Genomic DNA, 26,436 nt, shown 5'->3' on the forward strand with positions numbered 1-26,436 from the left:
CAACAATTTGTAATACATATTTTGGGTATATTTTATGATAATTACTGGCTGGTTACATGAACTGACTCACTGGCTAATGAAGTCAGGGGAAAAATTCTCTCATCTGAGGCAGGTACATTATCTTTGTAGGGATAACATATCTCAGAGAACTCCAGTTACTGTACCAATGGGCAGCTGTTCTTCTAATTGTAGAAATTAATGGAGTTTTATTGATTAACAGTAGTTGACTGACTCTTGTCCTTAACTCTGCACTTTTATCTTCTATCTGATCCACAGTCATGATGAAATAACCACAGTAAATGATCAACATAAGCTGAATAACTTGTCTAAAAACTTTTTTTAATCATGCTTTAAAAAAAGTAAATGCCTAACATTGAGCTTATTTAGATTAACTAGATGTTCTTCGTTGTGTCCTATGATTTTTTTTTTTAAATGAATCAGTACTTGGAAAAAAACTAACACAGCTTCAGAGCCAAGTCATTAACTAAATTCAGATGCTTTTATTTATATTATGTTTAAAATCTGCTGTCTGGACAAGCTTGATAATGTAAACTGTACAAAAGCAAGTTGAGTCACACTTGATAATCAACTTTTCTGTGGTATTTCAAATCCAAGTTGCTTTATGCAATTCTGGACCCTTTTACTAAGCCATCAAAAAGGCTTGGAGAGAATCTTTCATCATCTTCTATACAGAAAAATATTTAAAGATCTATAAAGTATCTTGCTTCTGTTGTAATGGAAGAAAACACAAACTTAGCTTAATTTCTCTCCTAAAAATGCTTTTCTTCCAGTCTACTTCCTTCAGATTATTGAAAAATTGGCTCACAATTATTTCTTCCCAAATTGTTGATTCTTCATGCTGTTCTGTAATATGGCATCTCTTTTTCTTTCATAATTTTTTTGTCTCTGTACTGTCCTTGACTGCTTAGTATCTCTTTTACTGAATTAGACATATCCGCCGATTTCCACAGCAGTGAGGGTTTCAAAATACAATGTAATGAAAACTAGTATGTCAGTAAACTTGTGGAGGAAGAACAGAACTACCGAGCTCTACTGGTTTACTGTGGGTTTCCACTGAAAGAAATGCCCAGGTGCAGTGTTAATGCTCTCCCACAAAAACCAAATTAATTACTAAGTCCTGGACTTGGAACTGTGCAGATAACTGTGCAGAGGATGGCTCTACAGCCATCTTAGTATTAAGACAGCGTGTTTTAAAAGTTAAATAAAATAACCAGTAAGCCCTAAAATTTTAATCTAGAAAAATGGGGTTGTTTAAACTTAAAAAGGCAAAGAGAAAGCCGGAGCTAATTCAGAGGATATGATTCTTCAGTTTAAGTAGCTAGTCAATAATATCTGGTATAGGAATAAACGATAGGCTATGTGTTCTCCCTGAGTAGCAGATGGCAGGCTTCATCTGTGTATATATTCTTACACTGATCAACAGGGCCGGTAGACTTGTTTCCAGGAGGAGGACAGGCTTTTGTGAGCCAGGCAACATCCAGGCCGTTGGTTCCAGATGACACATCTGACAGGATTGCACTGAAGTTGTTCTGGTAGCAGCAGAAGCATTCTTGGTTTCTGGACTCCTTTTCTAGCCTCTTGCCCGTGGCCCACTGTAATCTTCAGGTTTGCCTGTGTCTGTCCAAGAGAGCGGCATTAATAGGTGAAGATCATTTTGGAACCTAGGGGTAGTGCAGGGTGTCCGGTGGGGAAATGCAAAGTCTCTGAAGGCGGAACGAGGGAGCCTGCAAGTCTTTTCAGCTGTTCTGGAGAAGTGTATTCTAATTTCCAATATGCCTATTTACTATAGAAACAAACACGGAATAAAGTACCTTGGTGCTTTTGCTTTTAGAAACATTGGTTTGTAAATGTGCACACATCATTGGTCAGGAGTATAATTTTTTGTAAACTAGCGGAAATCTTTTGCCTCGACAATTTTAATGAGAAATAATGGAGAGAAGACTTGTCTCTTCACCAGCAAGAAAAAAAAGTAAATGAAACACATCTGCAACTTCTGTGTTCGCTAAGTGTTTATTATATACCCCTTCCTCTTCTTTCCGAGGTTTCATTTTCATTTAATTCTATTTTTCCTCACATTTTAAAAATAAACCTCTAGTATGTATTTAATTTATTCCCAGTCCGCTGTAATTAAGTTGCAGGTAAACATATGGTTACCATATGACAAAGTGATATTGAAAGGAAATGCTTTGTAAGAGACACAATAGTATGTGTACTCAGGCCTAGGCAATGCTGGTTTAGCTCTTCTGTAGACATACAGCCTAGATCCAATTATGAAAATACAAATAGTCTGGTAAATTAACAGTGACATAATGAATAGTGACAAACTGAAATCATGGTTGATTCAAGCATGAAAAATAACGTTATGGAAATGTGAAAGAAGGAAAATAAATGGCAATGTAAACAGAGCAGGGGCCAAAAAAGAGAAGCTATAATCAACTGAAGGATGAAAAAAAAAAAAGGAACAAAGCAAAGAAACTTCATTGGCAATTTGCTAATGCTACGTGGGTTTTGGGCTGGCGATGAGTAAGACTTCCTCCCAGTCGGTTTCAGGTACTAGTGCATTGACTTAACTTTAAGAAGTAGTTGTAAGATTGAATCTTAGCGAAGTGATCTATAACTGCTAAAAAACCACAGGTCTGAAACTAGGTGGATGCAGAGCAATTTTCATTCAAGTAGCCAGCTGTACGTATACTACTGGAGGAAAGCAGGCATATCCTGAGCTTGTAAGGAAATTTTGGTAAACGTTTTCTGCAAAGATTTCCCCTGTTCAGAGTGACATTCATACTGTTATTCCTCAAGTCTGCCCCCAAAATTCTCCTTTCCTCTACTGTCCTCTACAAAATGGAAACGTGCATGTTGGTAGGATCGCTTGTGGCTTTAGCTTTAAAAGAAGGGAACTGAGCAGTGTGTTAAGGTGTAATATGACTGCCATGTAGACAAAACTACTTTTTCATTGTGCGCTTCTTTTTGTAAACTTCTTTGGTACTGAAGACCCTTGTAGTTTTGTGTAATTTGCATAACACAGATTACCAGCAGGACTGTTTTACTTGAGTAAAATGTGTACTTAGATGGGAAAATGGAAGATGTGTTTATTCTGAGACATAATTGAGTGGTGAAGTTTCATAAATCCATTTTGCAAATACAGTGTTTTTATGCTGTGTAATTTAGTCGAAGGGGGAAAGTGCATTGTCTTTTCTTGGTTTCGGTTCCTTTAATTGCACAAAATGAGAAACTTCATGGTGACTTTTGAGATCCTTTATGCTTTGAACTTTCAATGTGCCATTCTTTGAATACTTGAAGATATGATTCTAGCCCTTGCAAAGCATTTTAGGCGGTTTTCAGTGTAGACATTAAAAAAAATATAGCATGCAAGAACACATTTATAAAATGTTTCTCTTTTATAATTCTGTAATTCATATTTTATTGTTTAAAAACAGGTTTTGTCAAAGTTTTTCTCCTACAGTAGTAGATACAAATTACTTTCATAGCTATAATTTATTACATATCCCAGTTGCTTCAAAGTGATATTTATGCTTATCCAAAAATAAAAGCATGCTGCCATCTTCCTAAGCATATAATGATCTGATGCCAGTTGACCTCTGATGTGCTAATAATGTTTGTATTTTTACGCTTTGAGATTTAGCTAAACATACTGTCTGTTTCCTGTAAAGATTGCCATATTTTACTCTAATTTAAATAATTGACCTTAGGTTTCAACACTGTCATCTTTCAGGCACAGAGCAAACTGTTTTTGTCTTCACAAAACCACGTGAAGTGGCAATGCAGAAGCTAATAGTACACCCCACTTGAGCGTCTTGCCATTGGAACACGTCGTTTTGGACACAGAACTTCCTTTGGTGCTGAAGCTTCAGCAATACCCATTTCCTAGCATGGATATTTAGGTTTAGTCCTGAAAAAAAATAAACCTGGTCAAGTAGGGCTGTGTTGATGCTAGGTTTCCTCATGTTTCGATGTCTGTTACTCAAGCCTGAATCTCATTATGACAAAATGGCCAATAGGAAAACATTATTTAAACACACACAGCCCTCCCCAAAACATCGGTGTTGTTAATCCAACAGATATGGGACTCAGCCATACTTCTTCTTTAAAGCCAAGTATAAAAGTGAATAGAATTTGTACAGCATTATTAATTTTTCAAACATCTTTAACATTTTAAGTATGAATAGATCTCTGTGTGAGAAGAGGCAGTAGATGGAGATTTGCATCTTGTGGAATTACTGTTAAATTATACTAGAGTGCAGAAGGTGGAGTTGATCAAGTGGGTTTTGTGCAGTGCTAGCTATCATTTGAGAAGTGCAGAAATATTTTGTGTTATGTTGTTTCTAATGTTCCATATGTTTTAGTATAGAAGGGAGTTAGAATCAAAGATTTTTTTTTTCTTGGACCTAGGTATTCAAATTATTTGTAGGATGCTACCTCAGCAATTATGTATTGTATTTCTTACTCTAATTGCACAATTTTGTGGCACTTAGGGACATGGTTTAGTGGTGGACTTGGCAGTATTAGGTTTATGGTTGGACTTGATGATCTTAAAGGTCTTTTCCAACCTAAACGATTCTATGATTCTATGAAGATCTATCACAAACTCATATGACGGACAGAGACAGATCAAGCAAGGAGTGGGACACTGATTCCCAAAGTATGCTATTATGAGATACTACCATAACTGGGATGCTGATAAACTTTCTTGCTCTAGAAACTAAAATAAAAAAAATACTGGTTTTTAGTGAGATCCCAGTTCTGCATTGCTCCGAGTTAGGGAATAGCCACAGCATTGCTCCAAATATCAGTAGACAATAATGGTGTAACTCTGGATAAATTGCTTTCTAAATGTTCCTCTATTGCTGTAGTGGAATTCATTTTAAAAACAAACCTTACAAAAATAGTTTAAAACTGTGAATCATACACTTACATACACACAGTAAATGGCTGTACAAGGGAAAAACAGTGGATTGAGGATTCACTTCATCTTCTAATTCTTGTCCCGTAGGCTCATTACATACTTTAAAGCAAAAGTCCATGTGTAAATGTTGAGTGTAATGTAATCAACACTCTACATACCAGATACAGTTTTTACGTAATACAGAATTTGTTTCCACGGAAAGATACCGAAGAGAATATCAGATGGCATATAAAGAATACTTTCTTTTTCAATCAGAAAATGTGTGGCGTGAGGTAAAGTGTTTTTTCCTTCACGGTGTAACTGTTTAAGCTTTACAAATACTGCAGTAGCTTCAAAAGTCCTTTGTTTCCAGTATTAAGCTGCTGGAGAAACAAAAATTTAAACATGTCAGCCTGTAAGATAAACATGCTCAGTTGGATTCTGGGGTGTATCACATGACAGTAAATTCTAAGTAGTTCTCTTAAAGTAAATTATATAGCGTTCTATAGTCATTGTTTTTTCGATATTTTATGAGTCTATATTTTACCTGTGCGACTGACGCTTCTGAAAAATAAGAGGAAATTCAGTCACTTTACATTTGCATCAGTTTTACATATACAAGAATAGATCTTGGCAGACAAAGCTAGTCAATTTAACAATAATTTAATTATTTCTGTTGATGTTATTTATGTAGTTATTTAATGGACTGGTGTTTGTTTATTTGGCCAGATTTAAAGCAACGGAGGGTGCTCGGTTTGCCCATAGTTGACATTGTCTTTGTAACACTGGAGTCATTTCAATAAGTGTGGCAGCCATAATGCTGGGTTTCTTTGTAAAAAAACTAAGCATTTGTATCCCTCCTGTTTGTCTAATGCTTTCTGTTTGGTGGATACTAAACAAATCCCTAAGGAGACATAGTATAGATTTGCTGATTATGCTCATACATTTAAATTGTAATTACCGTCTGTCTGTCTTTACATACTTTTTAAAAGCTCCTTGAAATGAAACTTGAGGCGAAATCTCATCTAACATGTAGCACAGTAAAAACAAAGAGTCTTTCTGTAGGAATTTTCCCCTTGTGAACCGTTTGTCTTTCTGACTCAGTAATCCCAGATCATCAGACTGGAAGTCTTTTACTGAATGTTGCGATACGGCGCTTTCCATAGTCAAATTTCGGGCCTTTCAGGCTTTGAGCGCAATATTTAATGACAGTGCTAGTGTTTACAGTATTCTGTTAAAAATATTCCAACACTGCCATTGTGCAGCAAAAACTTCAACATAAAGAGCATCAACTTAAGCATGTGACAAACTTGTGGCATCTGCAGGCAATGGGTTCCTCTTCTCCTTTGCACATTCTAAAGGTTCCAGACTTTTCCTGTTGATTTTCAGTTCAAAAGAAGTCTCAAAAAAATGCAAATTTGAAACAAAACCTTCTCAAAACCATGGCTATCTTATACATCTTCATCTGCCTACATTGCAGGTTTTTCTTTCATCCTTGTATTCAGATTTTGAGCGTACATCAATTTCTACAGTGCTGCTCTTGCCTGGTCAAGCAGTGGAGGGGAATGAAAGAAGAAAAAAGAGGATGCATTTCTTTTTAGATACGGTATTACTCATTTCTCGGTTACATTGTATTGCTAGACTGTTTTGTCTTATTTGTTGAAGTCTGAGGTGCATGTTGGTACCAGAAAAGTTAAATTTCTTGGAGAAGTTTTTCATTGACTTAGGGCTTGCCACCATGCTTTAAAAATACAGGAAAGTATAAATCCTTGTTATATTTTCATGTTGGTGACAGCTGTCTTACAGAATAAAATATTTTAGTTAATTGAAATGCATTAACAAATGTATTGTCCAATATCTAAAAATGAAACTCATCAAAGCAATTTAAATTACATTTCTAGAAAGATAATTGATTGAAAAGTGTATACGCGACGTTCAGTTTATGACAGATTAACATAGTTTGTGACTTGAGGATAAGAGTTCTTGGTGAGGTTAGCACCGAATATTTTAGCAATGTGCATAAGGACAGATAAATTGTAAGACCAGATCTCATAAATGGAATTGTAGTTATCTGGGCTAGCAGAAGGCTTAGTAAAAGTAGAAATACAAACTAATTTCAAAAAATGTAATTGCTGCACTTAATTTCATTTTGTAGCCTGGTGATTGCTGGTTTTAAGTATCTGTAGGACTTGATCATGGTAATAGTAAAATTACTCCTTTTGCTGTTATCTGAGTTAGACTACTGTAATTTAAAAATCAGATTGCTGCTAAAACCAGAGAATGAGGCTGTTGGAGAACACAGCTACTTCAAATTCAGACTCTCATCAGGAGTGCGTGGGGCAGTACGCTGGGATGGCTTCCCACTTGATGCCTTCTTAAGGGATTGACCTAAATTTTTGCAGTGGGTAGCAGACTGGTGGCAGTGGATTTGATTGTTTAATGCTTCTGGAATTTAATTGTGTTGTTACTGGTATTCTACGGTGTCTAGAATTTTCATCATTTTTGCAGATAATTTGCTTTTGAATTACTGAAGTTACGTCGTCATCGTCGTCGTTGTTATTTAAGGCCTTGATGTTACCACCATGTGGATGATACTGTGGCCTTAGTTAGGCAAAACATACATATAAATCACCCTAAATCAGAGCCTAAATGGAGCACCTTTGGTAAATTTAGAAGTAGCTTACACCTATAGAGGGACTCATAGTAGCATGACTTGCTTAGCACTCTTCATGTACAGTCCTTCTTACAGAATGCCAAGTTCAAAATTGCAAGTAAGTGTTAACTATTGTTCCAAGAGCAGAGTAGCATATTTTCTTCCTGAGTGGGTTAGAAGCAAATTTGTCTGCTTTTAGTGTAGCTTCTGCCTTGCCAATTTTGCTTTGCATTCTTAGTCATGGCTCCTAAGCTGAATAACTTAAAACATTTTCCTTAGAAGAGTTTTAGTATGCAGAAAATTGCAATGCAATTTTAAACAGCTGAAGAGTAATCTATTTTGTTTAAAAATAGATAACTCCAAGTGTATTCACTCAGATGGCTCTCTGTGTGTGTATGCGTAAAATCTGTCATGGGAGAAAGGGAAGACTGTGTATTCCATCATGATGGTCGTCCCTTTGTGATTTGAGACTATTTCTGCTTTAGATAAAAGTTCCCAAGAGATTCCCTGCTTGGACTTCTGAAGGAGCTGGAAAAACAATTTCCGTCCAGAAGTAATAATAATAGCATGGACTTTTGGTTTTGATCATAACCTGACATTTAAAAGTCATCTGAGGAAAGATATTTCTTGATTAAAGTCAGTTTTTGCTTAATGCAGTTGTAGCTGATCTTTCCCATCTGGTATCGCGCCACTTGACGTGATATCTTTCAGTTGCCCAGTGGCCACTTTACGAGATCCCATAGGAGTTACTGACTTTCCCAAGGGACCTTTCAGTGGATGGGGTCATTCTGTTACCCTGGTGGTTATTCGGCCTTTCTCTTCCCTGGGGAAAACTTAGAAAATTGACAGTTGCACAGCAGAGAATGTGAGGTGATAATCCGATACCCAGAAAGTGTATTTGGGATTGTGGTTCCGTCAGGACTACTGCAGCTTGTGCATACCGTGTGCCTGGTTTTTCATTTATGTGCCACATCCCCACGTTTTACCTGTGGGATACAGACATCGCGTTTTATATGTGGAAGGTAGATTGTGTGACTGCATGTCCTGGGTTTTATTCCCTAAAGTGTCAGCGTTTGACATTACTCGCATAATCCTGGGTGCGGTAGTTTTGCTTCCTGCTTCTGCTGCGCTGTCATTCTAAGGAGTCACCCTTAGGCGAGACGGGCAGACATCTCCTTACGTGGGTCTGGGCGAGGTACTGCTTCATGCCACTGTTATTATTTCAGTTTTAGCGTGTAATACGCCTGAAGAGAGATGTAGGTATTTGTGTTTTGGCTTTTTGTGTGTTTTGTGGACTGCTAAGATATGATCTTTGTTGCTAAGAAGCTGGATTTTATCCCAAATCCTGTGAATTTCACACAAGATCAGATTCTCACAGCATTTATTGAAGGCACAGAATAACCGCTTCCTGCGTGCAGAGCTCACCAACGCAGTCTCTCCCAGGTAGGAGGAAGCTTTTAGGCAACAGAAACTTAAACACTTTGAGATTTCCTTGAGACACCTCTGGTTTCTGTACAACATAAAATACCTCCCACTAGCTGGGGGTAAATGCATTGATTATGGCAGCTACGCAGGAACTCCCAAACAAGTCATGGGTGCATTTTACAGCGGCTTGAAAATTGGAACTCTTCTCTAGTGCCTCTGATCTATTTTCTCTTGTGATTCCCAAAGGCCTCAGTATGGGCGGATGAAGATAAAACACAACTCGGTGTTTAGCTATGCTATACTTGGGATCTCTTCTGAACGAGGAACTCGGCTCTTGAGTTCACCAGGTACAAGCTAATCCTAAATTTCTAGTATTGGCAACCTGGAGCTAAAGAGATGGCTAGATTCTCTGAGACCTATGGTACCAGACAAATGAAGGCACGTAATGAATATCAAAGACATGGGTTATTGAGAAGGAAAGCCTGAAAAACGTGTTTTATTTTGTCGTCAGAGGAGCATAAATCCACAGGGAGTAAAGCTGAAAAAAGACCCCTGTTCTGCTAGGCGAGTGTCCTTAGGTCAGGCCACGTTTTCATGCTGTAACTACTGTGCACTTTGTTGCCCCTTATGTGTCTTTGTTCCCAGGATAGATTGTGGTCTTTATCCCCGTGGTAAATACAGTACTAGATACTTTGTAGAAATTAAAACTGGCAAATTCCATGTGTTTTATGTCATTTGGCATTCTGCACAAACCCCCTTCAGTTTGTCATAAATTCCTAAACCAGAGCAAGGTCACATCTGGTAGCAATTTCAGTCTGCCAGATGAGGCGTAATCCTGTAAAACCTAACTCATTTTCTCCAGTGCCTTTCAAAGACGAGCTCTCCTGCTCCTTTTCCATAAGACATACCGCTTGCCCTGTGAGCTCTGTAGAATGATTTAGGCTGACAGTCTTTTCACGCTTCATAAACTGCAATTTTTGGAACGCAGGTTTGTATCCAGTACATAAGGCAGTACAAGCAAGTAACAGTGTTGAAGTCTTCACGGTAACAGGCTGCATCTAGATTCTTTCTTTTGCAACAGCATGTCCCTGCAGGACGCAGTAATTGTGTTCTTTCTCAGTATTTCAGTCCATATGGATCTCCTCGTACTCCGAGTAACCTGTCGTCGCGCATACTGCATAACTTCGAAAGGATCCATACATAGCTACTATTCTGCTTTTCTTTTACGTGTTTTTAAAATAGTTACAGCAAAAGTTAGGAGTCTTAGGTAATTCAGGATATACACACTGAAGACTGTAAATTATTAGATGTACTAACAAAGTAATGGAACGATGATCAATCTTTGCACACTGTAGTAAGTGAAAATAGCTCTGATTCCCAGTAATGTGGAAGTTTAATAGTAGGCAGTAGTTGTATATGTTTTGTCATTCTCCATTGTCCCATTAGCTCTTGGTAATAGCGGTTATTTTGGTATCCCACTGCCTTTATTACTTTATGCTTTCAGAGCACTGCATGGAACTTGGTGATCCACTTTCTCAAAAGGAGTAGCAAAACGGAGTGTACTAGTAAGGGGTTTTTTTGGTGAAACTGTGATGTATTATAATGTGTGTTATTAAATCAAATTGGCAGAACTCAGTTAAAAGATATTCTTTCAAGGCTTCCTGCGTCTTGCACAAGGACTTCTAAGGCCTGTTTGTACAGGTGCATGATACTGTTTTGTTCTCTGAGGTGACCTAATTTAAGTAGCTCTTGATGTCACATGAATGATACTAAAAAACCCCAAACCATCAAAACTTAAAAAGCACGTCAGAATTTTAAACAATTAGTATCCTTACTCTTAACTATTAAAAATGCAAGCTAAAAGTGGCAGCATATTAAAATCCACTGCAACTGGAAAGCACTACCTAGAAACCACCTTGTCTACTCTGATTTTTGTGACCTAATTTATACCCTTTTGAACCTGTTTATTCACAGGGCAAATACCCTGATGTTGTGACCCTTCCGGAAGGACTGCTGGGAGATTATCTAATTCTAAGGAACCCCAAACTTTCTGGGTAAGCCAATAAATACATTTCTCGATTTATGCAGGTAAAGGATTGTGAAATGCAGATTGACAATCTATACGTAATCGGTCTGCTTGAACATTAAGTCACTCTTTGCTTCAGAACGCCTCTAAACACAGAGATTGTGCGTTACGTTTTAGGGCTATAACCACACATTGAAAACACGAGGTGAAAAACCAAAAAAAACCCAAAATACATGTACAGACCGCCTGCATGTGGCCCTGTGAGGTAAGTCAAGCAACCGTGTTGCTACTGTGGATACCCACTCTTTTAAAAAGCTAGGTGGAAAAAAATGAAGGGCTCCAGCAGGCTTTTAATTTGCATTTTAAGAAAAAAAAAAAAAATCTATTACTATCTCTGTTTTGGAAGCTCATGCTACAATGAAGAGGCTAAATTCAAAGTGTAGAAACGTGGGATGCATCCTCCCTCAGAGGCATCAGAAAACATGTCACGTTCGACTAGATTTGTTCCATCTTGGTTTTCTTTCTGCATTACATGACCGGAGCAATGGGCAGAACAGATGCCGAGGCCAACACCCCTCTTACTGTGACAGGGTGGGCCACGGGCAACTGTCCGCTATGAGATAAGGCAGTTATTTTCCACCCCTGGGCCTGAACGAAGGCGCGTACCCCTTCTCGCAGGTGAAGGCCCGTGTGGCAGCCTGTCAGTTACAGCTCATACTTTCTTCTGTGGCAGGAGGTGCAACAATCACAATTCACTGAAGCAAAGCACAGTTCTTTGGTCTTCCTTCCATTAAAGAACGGAAAGGAAATTGCGGTTACCATGTTACTGACAGCAACGGTAGCCATGTATTTCCATTGTTTTAGAAGGAAATGGGTTAGATGGAGGGGATCCTTTTGCTGCCATTTGTCATTATTCCTCTACCACACGTGCTGGAGTTGTTCGGGATCCCTGCTAGACACGTGCTGGCAGGTTTGGGTTTTTAAATGGAGTAAAGAAAATCCTTGAAGTTGCCTGTAAGACAATGTAATTATCACTGTCAGGAATTCTGTAAGGGCCAAGAAAAGCAACTACTTTGTGAAGGGATCAGACCAGTCCCTTCTCCTATTACATCTTTGCTATAACGTGAATTAATTTATATAGAAACAACTGGAAATAAAGCATCGCTCCCTCCATCATATTTGTTTGTGGAACTAGCAAATAAACCATAATAGATAGTGCTGTGTCGGCACCGCAGCGCCAAATCGGCCACTTAAAACTAAATGCTTTAATTCTGGGTTGCTGAAATGAATTGTTGTTAGACCATCGCAGTTAGAAAATAAGCTGCTTTATTTTACAGCTTCCCTTCATGTTGGCAAGTTCCATTACACATTTCCTCTCACCCACAATCATGAAATACAAGAATTAAAGAATCATTTCAGTGGGTTGGTAGAAAATACACTTGCATATTAACTTGTTTGCAAAATCCCAGAACAAGCTGTGCACAAATTCTCAAAGGATTTGTAACAATGAAGTGGCAAAAGGCTGGCAAATCCTATTTAAAGGAAACTTTTACAGTCGTCGTTCTACCGACACTGAGAAAGGGAGCTTCCTCCTCGCAATGACTTGTTATTGTGCCTATCAGCTTTGGATTAGGAAAGCCTTACTTTCAATAAGGAATACTCCTGAAAGCAGGGAAAAGTGCAGTAAAGCAGATGGGATGTTATAAAGCAGCAAAACTACTAGGAATATTGTTCTAGAGTAATCTCTGTGTGCTTGACAAGAAAAACTCTCCCCCTGCAGAAGCCAACTGCCTAATTGTCCACTTAGTGTGGTGTGGTCATCCTTGTCCCGCTGCGAAAGCTAGGAATAGTAATTAGCCTTGCAAAAAACACCAGGAAGACTCTTGAAGGAGTAACGATGGTTGAGATTTTTTTTTTTTCTTTAAATTAAAAGCAAACAAATGCAGGAGTCTAGGCCTTGCATATATTTATCCCTATGCGTTATTCTAAAAAAGGCCATGAACGGTATCGGGGTGGACCTTATTCCAAACGCAGAACGTCGCTATTTATGCAAACACTTCTTCTGAAACAATTTTCCTCTGTTTTCATGCTGTATCTAAGCACAATACCTGACCACAGGGCACAGATACTGTGTAAGGGGCGGGGGTGGAAGCGTGCGCTCTCATTTTCTTTTGTATCTTACTTTTTACCACTGTTTCACAGAAACTTACCGTTCGTGAGAGACAAAGACAAGAACCAGGGGGAAAAAATCTTGAGGTTCAAAACTTGAATGCACCTGGGAATGAAATGCTAACCTTTGCTTGGCAGTAGATTACCAGTTTTCCTTGGTTCAAAACAGAAGTACTTCTAATTCTCAAATACAGAGATGGGCAAATTACATGACCTGAGGTGAATTTTGTTTAAGAGCATACTGAGTGTGACCCTCCTGAATGCTGTTCTTACTGCTTTGAAAAAACCTTACAGACAGTTGCCTAGTTAACACTTCACTAACTTTTCTGTGCACACGATACAGGTTGGAATTAATGATCGTTTGGAAGATACATCTAGATGAAGAAGGGAGAACTACACCTGTTCTGGACCTTCTGACTAAAGTACCGGAGCAAGGTAATGTCCTTCACTTCGAGACCATTTCTGAGCTTTCAGGCAGAACACCTGTCCCCTTTTTTGGCCAACAGCTCTTTAGATAAAATGGAAATCCATCTTGCAGAGCCCAACCAGGCAAACGAACCCCAATTTAGCAAGCGGCTAAGCTTCACCTCCTGTATCATTTAAAAGGGCTTACAAAACAAATGGGTCTTTCTCTTCTGGACAGCAGGTAACCCGTGTTATCCAAAACCGCAATTGCTGACAGCTACTTTCAGTAATAGCGCAGCGGTCTGAAAAGAATAATGTTGTTACCTTTTTCTTGCAGTCTTGGAGCAGAAGATGGCAACTATTGAAAATGCACCTGCCTCCTTCCGAAGCATGCTGCTTCTGTTTGGGATTGAGACCGCTATCGAGAATCTGATCAAAGTGGTTGGCTTGGAAAAATGAACACCATCACTACTTACAACAGGCAGCAATTTCAAAAGTAGTTTTAATTAAGGTATTGTGTTACACAGTCTATAATTTTATTGAATATAAACATTAAGTTATCTTCCATTTAGAAACCATACTCATAAAACATGCTATCTGTACAATTATGGCACGTTATATATAAATTGTCATGACATGAAAATAAATACAGCCATTTAAATACAAAAATGCCAAATAAAATAGTTACATGTACAGAGTGATTTCATTATAAATTTATCTTTCTGAATCTTTAATGTACCAGAGTGGTTTATCTTCTTAACATTTTCTAGATACCTGGAAAGTGTTAAAAGATCATGCACTGTCAAAATCAAGTCCATAAAAATCCATTTCATTTCACAGCTCTGTAAAAGTACAGTGATTTTAAAATGATAAGAGAACAGTGAGAGACTCCTAGAACAAAGAGTTAAATAGCTTTCTCATTAAATTAGGGTGGAAGTAGACAATTTGAAGATTTCAAAGACATATTATGCTTAAAAAAAAAAGGGGGGGGGTAACTGTATGAAGTAACTTTTCTCCCTAATGTAAATGTTGAGTAGAGACAGCGTTCTTCTACAACTGAAGAAGAAAGGACCATTACACTTCCGTAAAGAGAGATGGAGGAGTTAACTACTGCTCACCGCAGCACTTCGTTTTGATTTCCTACTTCTAGGGGGAAATTGGAGTAGGGTAACACATTACGAAAGCATCACGTTTCATACATTCATCCCTGAAGAAACAAAACAGGTTAGACAGATGTCTTGTAATCTTCCTTCGCTTCCATCAGATAGACCATTAGCTCGGTTGTGAACTCTCGGCATTTTTCAAGAGAGCTCCTGCCCTGCACTAGCTGTCACAACCAAACCCATGCAACTGCAAGCCACGTCCTCCTTAGGCAGGGAGCAACAGTTGTTCCTGGAATCAAGGGGCCAGAAATATGAACTGTGGACTCTCAAGTAATACTGAGAGACTTCAAGTCCACAGCTGCTATAAACCCTGCAAGCAGTACAACTGCCTGCTCCGTTTATAAATTATGACAAAGTATTTTATAGCAATGGTGAAACAGATAGAGAAATCAAGAACTAAAGCAACGGTATGTTTATAATACCGTAATTTTAACAATCCACTATGTGATCGCTGAAATAGTCTCCTGCTGTTCTGGCAGGTCAGGAAAAACTGACAGACCGGCTTGGTTTCTGTCAGAATCTACAGGTGAGCAATGCCAGAGATTTTTTGTTTCTGTTTTCAATGAACAGCAACTCTGTAATAAAATACCTTGTTAGATATAAGGCAGACTAATTTCAAGTTTGGAGTCCAGTAGACAGGCAAAATTCTTTGCTACTTTATCCACTGACACGTTACTGGTCTAGCTGGTTTTGTGTAACCTTTAGTTTATTTCATCCTTAGCTCCTTCTTGCATGAAAATGGAACTGTTTGATCACATATGCTTCTCTGCATATGAAGTGTGTGTAAAATTACAGCAAAAGAACCTGAAACCTTTCCAGCTGTGGATAGTCCTTCCTTCCTCCTCCTGTCTAACAGTTGGAGGATATCTGGATTTAGAAATAGATCTCTCTCCCCCCAGGTTTTCTTTGGAAAGAAAGGGTTATTACCACTGTCAACTACCAGCTTATTGCACTGTTGTAGTATTACATTTCAGCGAGAGCAGCCCACGCCCCTGTCCCAGAAAGGCACGCTGTCGCCTGGAAGTGGAATACAAGAGATTGCGAACGTGGGTCACTGCCCCTGGCAAAGCTCCATTGCTGTGTGAGTGGTGTTACTCTGTATTTCGTATTTCTTCCTTGAGTTATGCCAATATAGACAGGGTTTTCTGGTTTTGCTTTTTGAATTTCAGGTAAAATGGAACAATTCAAGCATTACCTTGAGATCCCAATATATTTTTTTAAATGTTAACCTACACTATTTTGAAAAACATTACCAGTAAGCACACGCTGTATCCAGGTAACAGCAGTTCACTGTAGCTTGAATAGCATCTCTCTGCACGTTGCAGGGTGTGTAATCCCCAAGTGTATGGGAAAAGCGTCTGTAGATTTTATCATTCTACCCTCAGTTGTGAATACATCCTCAGTCTCCAGCTCAGCATCTTCCTCGAGGATGGCTTTTACTGCACCATCTCACAAGATTCCAGCTGCACGTGTCAACGTTTACAAAGTAAAGCCATCATTAAATTGCTGAAGTAGTGATACGAGCTTAGCTCCAGTACTCATCATGAGCAAGTGACCCCCCGCAGCTTCAGAAAATTGGATACTGTCACCTTTTTTCTGTGTCACTTAAAAAGAACGAGCCTGAAAGCAGCTGGTCGTGCTATGCAGTATGTGGGATATCACAGTGGAATAATGCCAACGTTTGACACGATCTGAAAGACCTGAAGTAATCTGTAAAACTCAGACCATATTATTCTTATAGCTCAATTTAAATTAGGTAAGAGCGAGCTGTGGTTTCACCTTCAATAGCAGCATATAATGTATAGAACAAGTTAAGCCCAGCTATCACATAAAATTCAAGGATGCTTACCTTTAACCCTTTTCACTTAGTTTCAGAAGCTTTAGGTAGATACAAGGTGAGCACAAAACTTCTGGAGGCAGTCTGGTGCTCTTAATGTCATGCATTAGTACTTAAAAGTGTTCCGCAGTGACACGGTAGTTCCACGGATCAGTAACACTTGAGTAGCCACTTCAGTTGGATTTTTCAGTGGATGTAATGCTAAAGTTCTGTATTAGGTTTTGTCAGAGCATTCCCTCTTCCCAGTAGGTATGAGTGAGACTCAAAGCACAAGCTCCAAGGCAATTCTCTTGTTAGTAATTAGGCTTTCTATGTTAGTGCAATACTTCAGGAAACCTTTACTTCTGTGCTCTTTCAATTCTAAGGAAGTAGACTTTTAGTATTAATTTGCTCTGTCCTCTAGTTCCAAGGTATGGCACGTTATCTGTTCTGTCATATTAAATACATTCATTAAGGTTATATAGCAAATGCATGGTTTAGTGCTATTCCATGTCTTTGAAAAGGCATACCAATTAGAAATCATTTCTGAAAGCAAAACATTCACAGCTGAAAAATGCACTGAACACAATAGAGAAAAAATCACCATAATTGTATTCCATTAATCTTTCACTTTCTAATGTGTTCGAATAAAAATAACCTTAAGGAAACGGTTACACTGTATGGAGAACTAATGTGCAGTCTTCATTCTCCTTGAAGAGACTGGACATAACTGGGTCATCTTTGGCCTGTACATTCTTCAAATAATAGTTTACTATTTTGCCATCAAGTTTGTACTGATGAGGAATGCTTTCATACGGTTTTAGATCGAGGTCCAGGACAGAAACAGAAAAGGTGAATCTGGATTTGGACGTTAGTACCACAGGTCTTTGCTCAGAGCTGGAAAACAAAAGCCGTATCGCATATCTGAGTTGCTGAAGCTAACATTTTTCATTTGTGTATCCCGAGTCCCCTTGCAAAAGTGGCTCTAATGTATATCTCAGAACTTTTACAAGAGCCTAAGAAAATGAACTTCCGCTAATGTAGCATTTAGGAAAGCACAGCTCCAGCTTAACTAGTCTTAAAGTGAACTTGCCGGCGCCTCTCCCAGTCATTTTCCTTTCAGCTTCCACACAACTTAAGTCAAAACATTACTCTCCATTACTGTGTCTTTGTATTTAGTAAGTCTCATCTGTTTCTAGGTGCCGTGCGTGCAAAGCAATAGCCTTATTAACTAGCAGAAGCAGAAAGAATCACTGCAACTCCTACTTAGGTTCAAGGCAATACAGATTTAGGATCAGAACCAGTGTCCAAGCATACGGAAGGATGGAGGACGACTTATTATTAAAAGTCAACCACTGCACAAGTCATCTCCCTTGTGAACATTTCATTCAAGAACCGCAGGACAAACGCAGAAAACAATATGCTCTAAAAATAACAAGGCTTTGCTAAAGCAAACTCCCCCACGTAAGAGCAGGCTATATAATATTGTGGCAAAACCTCCTGCCTTACAGTGGAAGATGTCACCTCTTGATTATTGCCTTGGTTTTGCTGATGTGCTTAATAAAGACTTCTGGTTTCTAATTAGGCAGTTAAAGGCAACTCATCTTGAAAAACCTCTCATACGAGGACAAGGCAGAAAAATTGTACCTAGTTAAAACCATGTCTATCTACTATGAACAGTCAATTCAAATTTCAAGAAGGGAGTAAGTATAAAACCTTAACCCTTTTTATCAACCTAAAACTCTTCAGAAACAGACCTCTGTCCTAAATGTCTTAAATCAGAACTCTACCTTACTAATATGCTCACAGCCAAGTGTTTGGACACCCCCCAGAAAAAAACCCCAACTTTTTTAAAGTTTCTTGAATTGACTGAACTGTGCAAACACATCTTCAATTCCTAAACGAGTAGGAGTCATTCCAGAGCAGGTGTCTCTTACCATTCATCTTGCAGGCAGGGTGAAAGGGCAATCATGATGGAGCAGTCTTTAGCAGTCATTGCTATTCTGTACTGCTGCACCTGTACAACAGAACAGTAACATGAATTTTCTATTATATTTGTATTTGCCTTCATAAAGCATACTGTTCTTTATAAAAGGCATTAGTACACTCAGTGTATTACTACGTTGGTATTTTAAGAGCTGGAAATTATCTCTGTAACAGACTGTTAGCAGGAGCAAGTGGCTTTACAGCATCCTGTATAAGGATCATGTTTATTTCCTACAGCTGCTTTTCTTGAAAGCCAAAGCAGCACCAGCTCATGCAAATGCTTCCTCAGTCTAGAAAGGAAATAACCAGCTTTATTTTTCTCTCCAGAACCGGTGCTGAGCATGTTTGTTTTTAACTGCTTCTGCAGTTAAAAGATACACCTCTATCAAGATACACCCTGGCACAATTAAGAACTTTAACCGTACAGACATATGACAAGCCAGCAGTGATGCTAACACACCAGCCATCTGTTTCCTGTTAGACAGGTGTTTATTAAAATTGACAGACTAAATAAGCTTCAGCAACATGCACAGGAAAAGTACCTTTGTTAACGCAAACGCTACCGTCCCGTCATCTTCAGTTGAAAGATCTAGCAGCTTCTCATAAAATGCTTCATTGTAAGGTCCATCTATCTGTAACGTACTTCTAAATAAATTTTAAAAGAAGATTCACAGACAGCCAAGATGAGTTACCGATTTTCAGTGAGATCTTTCTTCAGCAGCCCAGATACTCAGAAAAACACAGTAACACCAATAAACATGGCGACAGGTTAATACTCGGAGGCCTGACACCAATGACCAGTCCCTATTATTCTCATATCACTTGAGATATGCTGTTTGGGGGTTGGGGGGGGGGTTGGGCTTTGTTTTTTGGTTTTGTTGTTAAGATGAATCATTCTTAATCTACTGCCAACCTGCGTATCACTACACAAACAGTGTTTACTGCAAAAATGGGTAAGGTTCAAAATTTCTAACAGTTTGCAGGCGCTCCCAGAAGACTTGCTGAAAACATTGGGGGTATACACTTAACCTGACAAGGCCCTGCTCTGCCCGCAGCTTCATAACGTGTGCTAACAAGGGGATGGTTTATTTGGCCCCCTTCCTTCCCACGTTAAATACCTGAACTCCTGCTGACAAGCTGAACCCACAAAAGCGGGGTTTGCAGCACACAAACACCACGCAGATGAAAGAATACATTTTCAAACTATTTGTTTAATGTATATTTATTTTATACAAGCCAGCCACACGGCAAGTGATTTCAGCCGAACTTAAGGCCAACCCATTGCCTGTAAGATAACCCTTCAACGGGAGTCCGAGGGAGCTGAAGGAGCACAAGCAGCAACGCCTTGCAAGTGAAGCCAGAGTGCCCTCGTGTGAGCGACGGCAGGATTACAGGCAAATTACAGCCCGAGGATGCAAGAGGCATCCAAGTCAAGGCTTTTTTATAGCGATTATTATTACAACTAATAAGCTTTCTTTGAGAACAAACGCAGCAGCTTGCAATGCCCAGTATTTCATCACCAGGCAAGAGATACCATAAGATAAAGGATCTCGTGCCTCAAGTATGACTTGATCACTTGTGATGTGGGTTACGATCTGGCATTTGGAGCTACTCATCACGCAACAAGGGCAAGCTCACAACAGCAGATACTGGGCCATTACCCACTCACACCTTCTGTAAGATCTTGCAGGCACAGGCTGGATTGCTGCTGAATACCAAATTCGGGGTTTTATAGGGCAGGTTGTTAGGGAGGCCAATATAGACTGGAGAATGACTGCAAAAATGTCATTATTACTGCAGACATAGTCCTAGCTCTGCAGGTACTGAAGGCAGGAGAAACCAACCATCCATTTTACTGTATCTTTCCTCAAGTATACAGCCTTCACTACTGAGGAACAGTGCATTTTCTCTCTTACCCTGTTGTGAACTTCCCATACTCGTTACTTGAAAATTCAGGTCAGTGACTGACGTAAAAACTTTTAACAATAAACCTCACCTTTTATGTTATCTGGCATTTCAAGTTAGAGATTCAGAATATGCAATACCATGAAGGAAGGTTGTATACAACATCATAATAAGAAAGACTAAATTGGTTGTGTCTGCATAGAGCCACTCTTGTCTGCGTACCTACTTCACCAGAACTGACAAGAAAAGCCATCAAAAGCCTTACCTCTCTTCGGGAAATTCCTCTAAGTACTGTTCAACTCTACTGTACAAAGGATAGAGTCCTTCAATATCCAGCATGTCAAGCATCTGAGCCTGAAGGGTTTTATAAAGGAGACAACCCCTCGGTAAGCCAGAGCTTTCCAATTTATGTTTACCTAGAAGAAAATGTATTTTCAAATCAGGCAGACATGAGCATCGTCTTTGTTTCATTTTGCCATTACATGTGCTCGTTCACAGAGGAAATCCAAATACTCTTCAGACTAATCACAGGGGAGAACCCAAAACACTTCACTTTCCAAACACTAATGTGCCAGGTGCATGTACTTACCTGCACATTTACACAGCACATATTTGACTGCAGAATAGAATATCTGGTATAGAACTCTACAGTAAATTACTCAAAAAACCCAAACCCCAAACCACACGCTTCCACTGCAATCTACTTGTTTGAGTCTACAAGAGACATTTCACACATGAAAAACCACAAATTCACTTTCAACAGTATGAACCGTTGGCAGAAAGTAATTCAGCATTTCAGGTATCAGGTCTTTTTAATATAGTATAAACAGATTTGTATTTGCTATTATTTCTGCGAGATAGCTCTTTCTAGCTCTTTCTCCACACAATACCACAAAACCAACCAGCAATGAAAAAAATCTTCCTCAAAAGCAGAGTAAGAAACATGCTGTTTGTATAATTAGGATAACTAGCAGCATCTTGAATAATTAGAGCTTTATAAAACTTACACACTGAGGAATTAACACGATTTACAGTTTTCCAACTCTGACTTCCCATTTCTTTTCCCTCCAGTACTCATACCTTTCTCTTTACCAGGAGCGGAGCAGTAGAAGAAAACAAAATGAGCTACACCCTAGCTGGTGAGGGCTGACAGGAGGAGCAGGGAAAGGCAAGAAATAGGTGTCATGTAAGAGACCAACCAAAGCAGCCAGAGCTCATCACATACAACACTGAAAATTCCCCACCCATTTGAAATAGCTATGATGGTTATCAGCTCAAACTGGTATTTTCTTCTGTTTTTCCCTCTATCACCTTCTGAATTTATTTTTATCCCTGTCACTAGGTACAGTGCTAGAAGCGCTCACCGCAAGGTCACATTTAAAACAATTGTCTAGCTGGTTATGCAACTCAGAACTTGTTTTTAAAATGTCACTAAAACTCCACTGTTTCCGTTCTCACATCGGTATTAAACAGCAATTGAGAGGCAAAGATCTGAATCGTTAGGTGATAACAGTTAGTTATTGACAGTGCTCAAGAAATTATTTCTTACCATTTCTTACTAGTTCCTTATTAAAAGCACTTGCTTCACAGTAGCTTCTTCCTTGTGAAACAGGAACTGTCTTCATATCACCTGCCCTGCAGGCATCAGTACTACTTAGTAGCGTCATAGTTATAACGTGGATTAGTTCTTTAACAATTGTCCTTGTGCAGTGTGGTCCACTGACCAACCCATTGGAAGGAAAAAAGAAAGGTTTTAAGTGACGAGCAAGTTCGTTCCAGTCAGAGACACAGTCCTGGTCTTCTTTACAGCCATAAATTAGCTCCCCATTCTGCAAAGGAGAAAAAAAGATTCAGGCACGTCATGAAATCCAGTTATTCGTACTTGGCTAGTTAATCAAAGCATCAGATTTAAAGACACACAGCACAGAAAAGAGTATTCGTAGAACAGTCTGCATACAAATACACACATCCCCAATCTCTTACAAATTTGCCCTCAAGTTTAATCAGATACCACAGGTGACCACCTTTGAGTTAGGACCAAAAAACCCATTTAAGTCAAGTGCTGCTTTCCCAACTTACTCAACTGTAAGTAATCAGAATAATAAAAGCGAACTGATACTTAGCACATTTTCCTATCGCTTCTTTCTGAATAATGCCAACAGTGAAAAAGCACCATGTGAAACAACCTTCTTTTAAAAGCCAAACTGGAAAACGGAAGGCTATAAAAAGGGACAGAAAAGCTGTGACAGTTACCTGTACTAATAGAAAAAACAGGACAGCTCATACAAGTTTAAGTAATTCAAATAGTTGCTTTAATACTGGAAGTAAGTCGTAAAGAATATTATTTCCTAGACTTAATCTGAAAATCTGCATAAGCCATCAGTTACTGCTTTTTATTTTTCCTACATTACTTCCATAGAGAAGGTAACTTTTCACCTCCTCAGTGAGGCATGCTGCGCATTTGGCTTGCATGAGCGCCGTAACAGTAATTTCTAAAAATACTTGCAGCAACATGCAAAGTTCTCCATCTTCTTCCTCCTGAAGAAGCACGTAACATTTTAAAACTTCGGTCATCTTTAAAAGCCCTCTTCTATTAGTTGGTCCTTGGTGATTCTTTCAAAGTACTTCTGGGGAATTATTACTTACCTGCCCTAACTTGAAATCTAACTAAGAATTTTCCTGTTTTCTTCTTTTGGTGGGGTCCAATAGCGATGGTGCTGATTAGGTGGGTTTCAAGTAGGATCTTGACTGTTCAGATGCTGAAGTCAAATTGTTTAAAAGCCAAGGCAAAAAAAGGAAGCGGACAGATTTGATTGTTTACCTTAAATATTTTCAAGTTGTTCTGTGCCTCCTGTAATAAGCTCTTCAAAGCAAAGTGCATTCTCTGTTTATTTCTAGGGGAAAAGAAAAAAAAAATAAATCCAAGAATGTTTTATCACAGCCTTTAGATGTTTACACCCACGCCTGGAGGACTCTATGGAATCAGAATTGGGCACCTGAAGTGAACACACCCATTAAGCCTGTTACTCATGCTGAAGTCACCGCAAAGACAAAGTGACTGTTCGCAATTAGAACTTCAAATCTGAGTAAAGTAAACAGCTCTTAGGTTTAATGTTATGTAGCAAAGAGGCACTGGTACATTAATAAGCAATTATTCCCGAAATAGGTGTAAAAAGGTACATAGCACCAGAAATATCCATTGTAAAAGTCAGACAAGCAGGCATTGATCATCCTTAACACTACAGTGAAAGTCAAAGTAATCTAAGAAGGAAATCTGTAACACAGATTTTTTGGCACAAACACAGAATAAGTCACACACTTCCTTACCCTGAGAAGAGATCCAATGGGCAGTATTTACTGGGTCGCTTCCATTTTCCATTCGCTACCTGTTGAAAAGCCACACCGCTGCTGTTAATGGCTTTCTGGAATAAGTGCTCTCAGTTATTGCAATAGTCAGGTGTGTGGCACTAACGTCCTGTCTTCAGAAGTCCTATGACATTTAAAACCCTTTGAACATACAAGTCATGACTACTAGCGGTCTTTCTCGCCATATTTAGCTCAAGTCACTCAAATTGCATTCACAAATGGAAAGCATGGAGAAAGGTCACGTTAAATTACAGTAAGGCACAGTTAGACGATCTCAGACACATCGTGGACATTAGTCAAATGAATTCCGTGTGTGTTACATGCTGTTATAAGTTACGGAATGCCGCCATGCATTCGGTGAGCTGTACTTGAAAGGAAATTTGACGTTGGAGTTAACCCAATCAACAGCGTTAATAGGTCCTCAAAGACTAATCTTGTATTTGTTTGCTTCCAGCTTCCCACAGAACTTGTTCCATCTCTCACTAAACAGATTCACACCCAGCAACTCAGATGTGTATCCACCTACCATCTTTAGTCATATCAGAGATTTAAGCAACAACATGCGAGTTTCAACAGGAAAGCAAGACTGGAAGAGCAAATAAAGCACAGTACAGTCGAAGGAAAGCAGAATGACTGAAAAAAAAAGTAGTTACCTTTAGGTGCTGATGCATACAGTAACGACACACCTTGTGCTTTATCTCCTGTGAAACATGGCTGGAAAAAGGAATGAAGCCACACTTCGGCTAAAACAAACAAACAAAAAAAGATTATAAATAGAAATTTATTTCTTTATATAAATTAAGGGCACACAATATGCAAATCTTTCCAGTTAAAGGAAACTAAAAAATCCAAACAACCAACCCAGTCAACATCCAACACTTAAAAGCTTAATATATGTCACTGTATATTACTCCCAATTATTTGAGTCCTCGCTTAAGAAATAAGGACACACAAAACTCCCGCGGCCTACAAAAAAGCCTAGTAATATCTGAGAATTTCCCAAGTTTCGAAAAATCAGGAATTGGAAGAGTGAGGGGGACATTTCACCCTATGGGTCACAGTGAAAGCGGTGAGCTCTGCCTTCTCCCACTGCTGCATTCCTTGGAAACGGCTCTGGTCAGCACGTACTTAAAAAATGCAAACAAAACCCCCCGAAGGATCTTCTCCTATTCAATACCTTAATCTCTATGCAGAGGATTGGCCGGTGCTCCACAAAACGATAGGTCTGCAGCCTGGTAAGATTAGGAAGGCACACTGCATAACCACTAAGAGTGTCCATATCTTTATCACAGCGAGACTCTGGGGAAAACAGGAAAAAAACCCAACACAGACAAGAAAATGAGATGCGTGGATGTTTATTTTACTCTGCACTTATCTTGTTCACCAGGTGGGGGGGTGGGAACAAACTCAGAAAGAGAGGACACAGTTTAGCAGGCTTTAGCCAATCATGCACTTGCACAAATTCGCCCTCCCCATTATCACACCACCCGTTTTCAGTTTCCTCAAAACTGTCATAGGCATATAGAGCGTCTCAAGAGCTGCTTTTAATGGCTGGTTTCCAGCTCATCCCAAGAAAGGTACCAGTGAGAGGCCTGAAACAGCAAAGGAGTGCATTCAATTGGCCAACAACAGGTAAAGAGACTACTGTATTCAAAGACGTCATCTCACGTTTGCTTACTGAAAATGCACGACTACCATCCCTCCGTCTAGTCAAGAGGAATCTGTGAAAACTGGCAGGAATATCATAAACTGTTCAGAAGAAAGTGTAAATCTAAACAGAACCTGCAAGTGGCTTCGCTGAACTCCTTAGTCTGTACGTAGTGTTTTTTCAAGGTTTAAAACATTTGCCCAAGGTTTGAGATCATGATGCGCTGTATTAAAAAACAAAACTGGTAAGAAGCAATCAGCTGAAGAATGATTTCTCAATGAGAGCTAGTCTCTTCCTAGCCATTCCAGTGTTCGCATCAAAATAACAAACAGGTGAAAAGGCACATGTAAGGACCAAAAGCTAGCTTCCCCCTCCTCACAAGCTCACAACTTAGAACAACAATTTCCTCTGCTACGACCATGCTTTTAAAAATAGCATTTCTTAATATAGTCCAGATTAACAATCCTGAGAAGAAGCAAAGTAGCACAATGGTTTCAGACTAAGATTAAGAGGCTTTATGTAGATAAAGCCTTTAAATAATCTCCCTCCACACGCATCCTTTGGGACAGAGAAAGCTCTGCGAGATTTTGATTCAAATTTAACAAGAACATACACGCCTACGTTTTCAGATATCTGTGTTACTAGAGAGACATACGGAATACATGTGTTCAGTTGTAGCTTCCACTGCTAAGAAAAACGTCCATTCTGAAAAATATATTGCAATAGGAAAAAAAAATCACCTCGGAAACGGAAGCCTCATTAGGCATCAGCCTACAATTACATGCGGTACTGCACTAGGATGAGCAAGAAGAAACCTTCTTTCTCCAACAAAATGCTGACATTTGTTTTCTTTTTCTAAACTTAAGCAAAAGCACATCCATGTTCAGCTGAAAGCCACTTGCCAAATCAGGTACACCCAGAAATCTGAATATTAGAGAAGTTCCTTCTTA

At 39.1% G+C, this 26,436-nt stretch overlaps 2 protein-coding genes across 2 annotated transcripts in view; one reads left to right on the forward strand and one right to left on the reverse strand.

Annotated features, from left to right (window-relative positions):
• Positions 1-16,580, forward strand: part of CENPP (centromere protein P) — a 158,321-nt gene extending 141,741 nt beyond the window's left edge. Inside the window, exons 7-9 of the mRNA XM_009329269.1 lie at positions 10,977-11,056; positions 13,541-13,632; positions 13,940-16,580. Of these exons, the coding sequence (XP_009327544.1) occupies positions 10,977-11,056; positions 13,541-13,632; positions 13,940-14,061 (294 nt within the window). The 3' untranslated portion in view covers positions 14,062-16,580. The remainder of the gene's footprint in view (positions 1-10,976; positions 11,057-13,540; positions 13,633-13,939) is intronic.
• IPPK (inositol 1,3,4,5,6-pentakisphosphate 2-kinase) overlaps positions 16,578-26,436 on the reverse strand; it is a 51,272-nt gene continuing 41,413 nt past the window's right edge. The window contains exons 5-13 of the mRNA XM_009329274.1: positions 25,016-25,137; positions 24,492-24,581; positions 23,800-23,858; positions 23,294-23,366; positions 22,022-22,301; positions 20,738-20,888; positions 19,110-19,212; positions 18,519-18,598; positions 16,578-17,478 (exon numbers count right to left, since the gene is read on the reverse strand). Of these exons, the coding sequence (XP_009327549.1) occupies positions 17,253-17,478; positions 18,519-18,598; positions 19,110-19,212; positions 20,738-20,888; positions 22,022-22,301; positions 23,294-23,366; positions 23,800-23,858; positions 24,492-24,581; positions 25,016-25,137 (1,184 nt within the window). The 3' untranslated portion in view covers positions 16,578-17,252. The remainder of the gene's footprint in view (positions 17,479-18,518; positions 18,599-19,109; positions 19,213-20,737; positions 20,889-22,021; positions 22,302-23,293; positions 23,367-23,799; positions 23,859-24,491; positions 24,582-25,015; positions 25,138-26,436) is intronic.

The sequence above is a fragment of the Pygoscelis adeliae genome, unplaced genomic scaffold, assembly GCF_000699105.1.
Source record: "Pygoscelis adeliae isolate BGI_AS28 unplaced genomic scaffold, ASM69910v1 Scaffold277, whole genome shotgun sequence".
NCBI classification, from domain to species: domain Eukaryota; kingdom Metazoa; phylum Chordata; class Aves; order Sphenisciformes; family Spheniscidae; genus Pygoscelis; species Pygoscelis adeliae.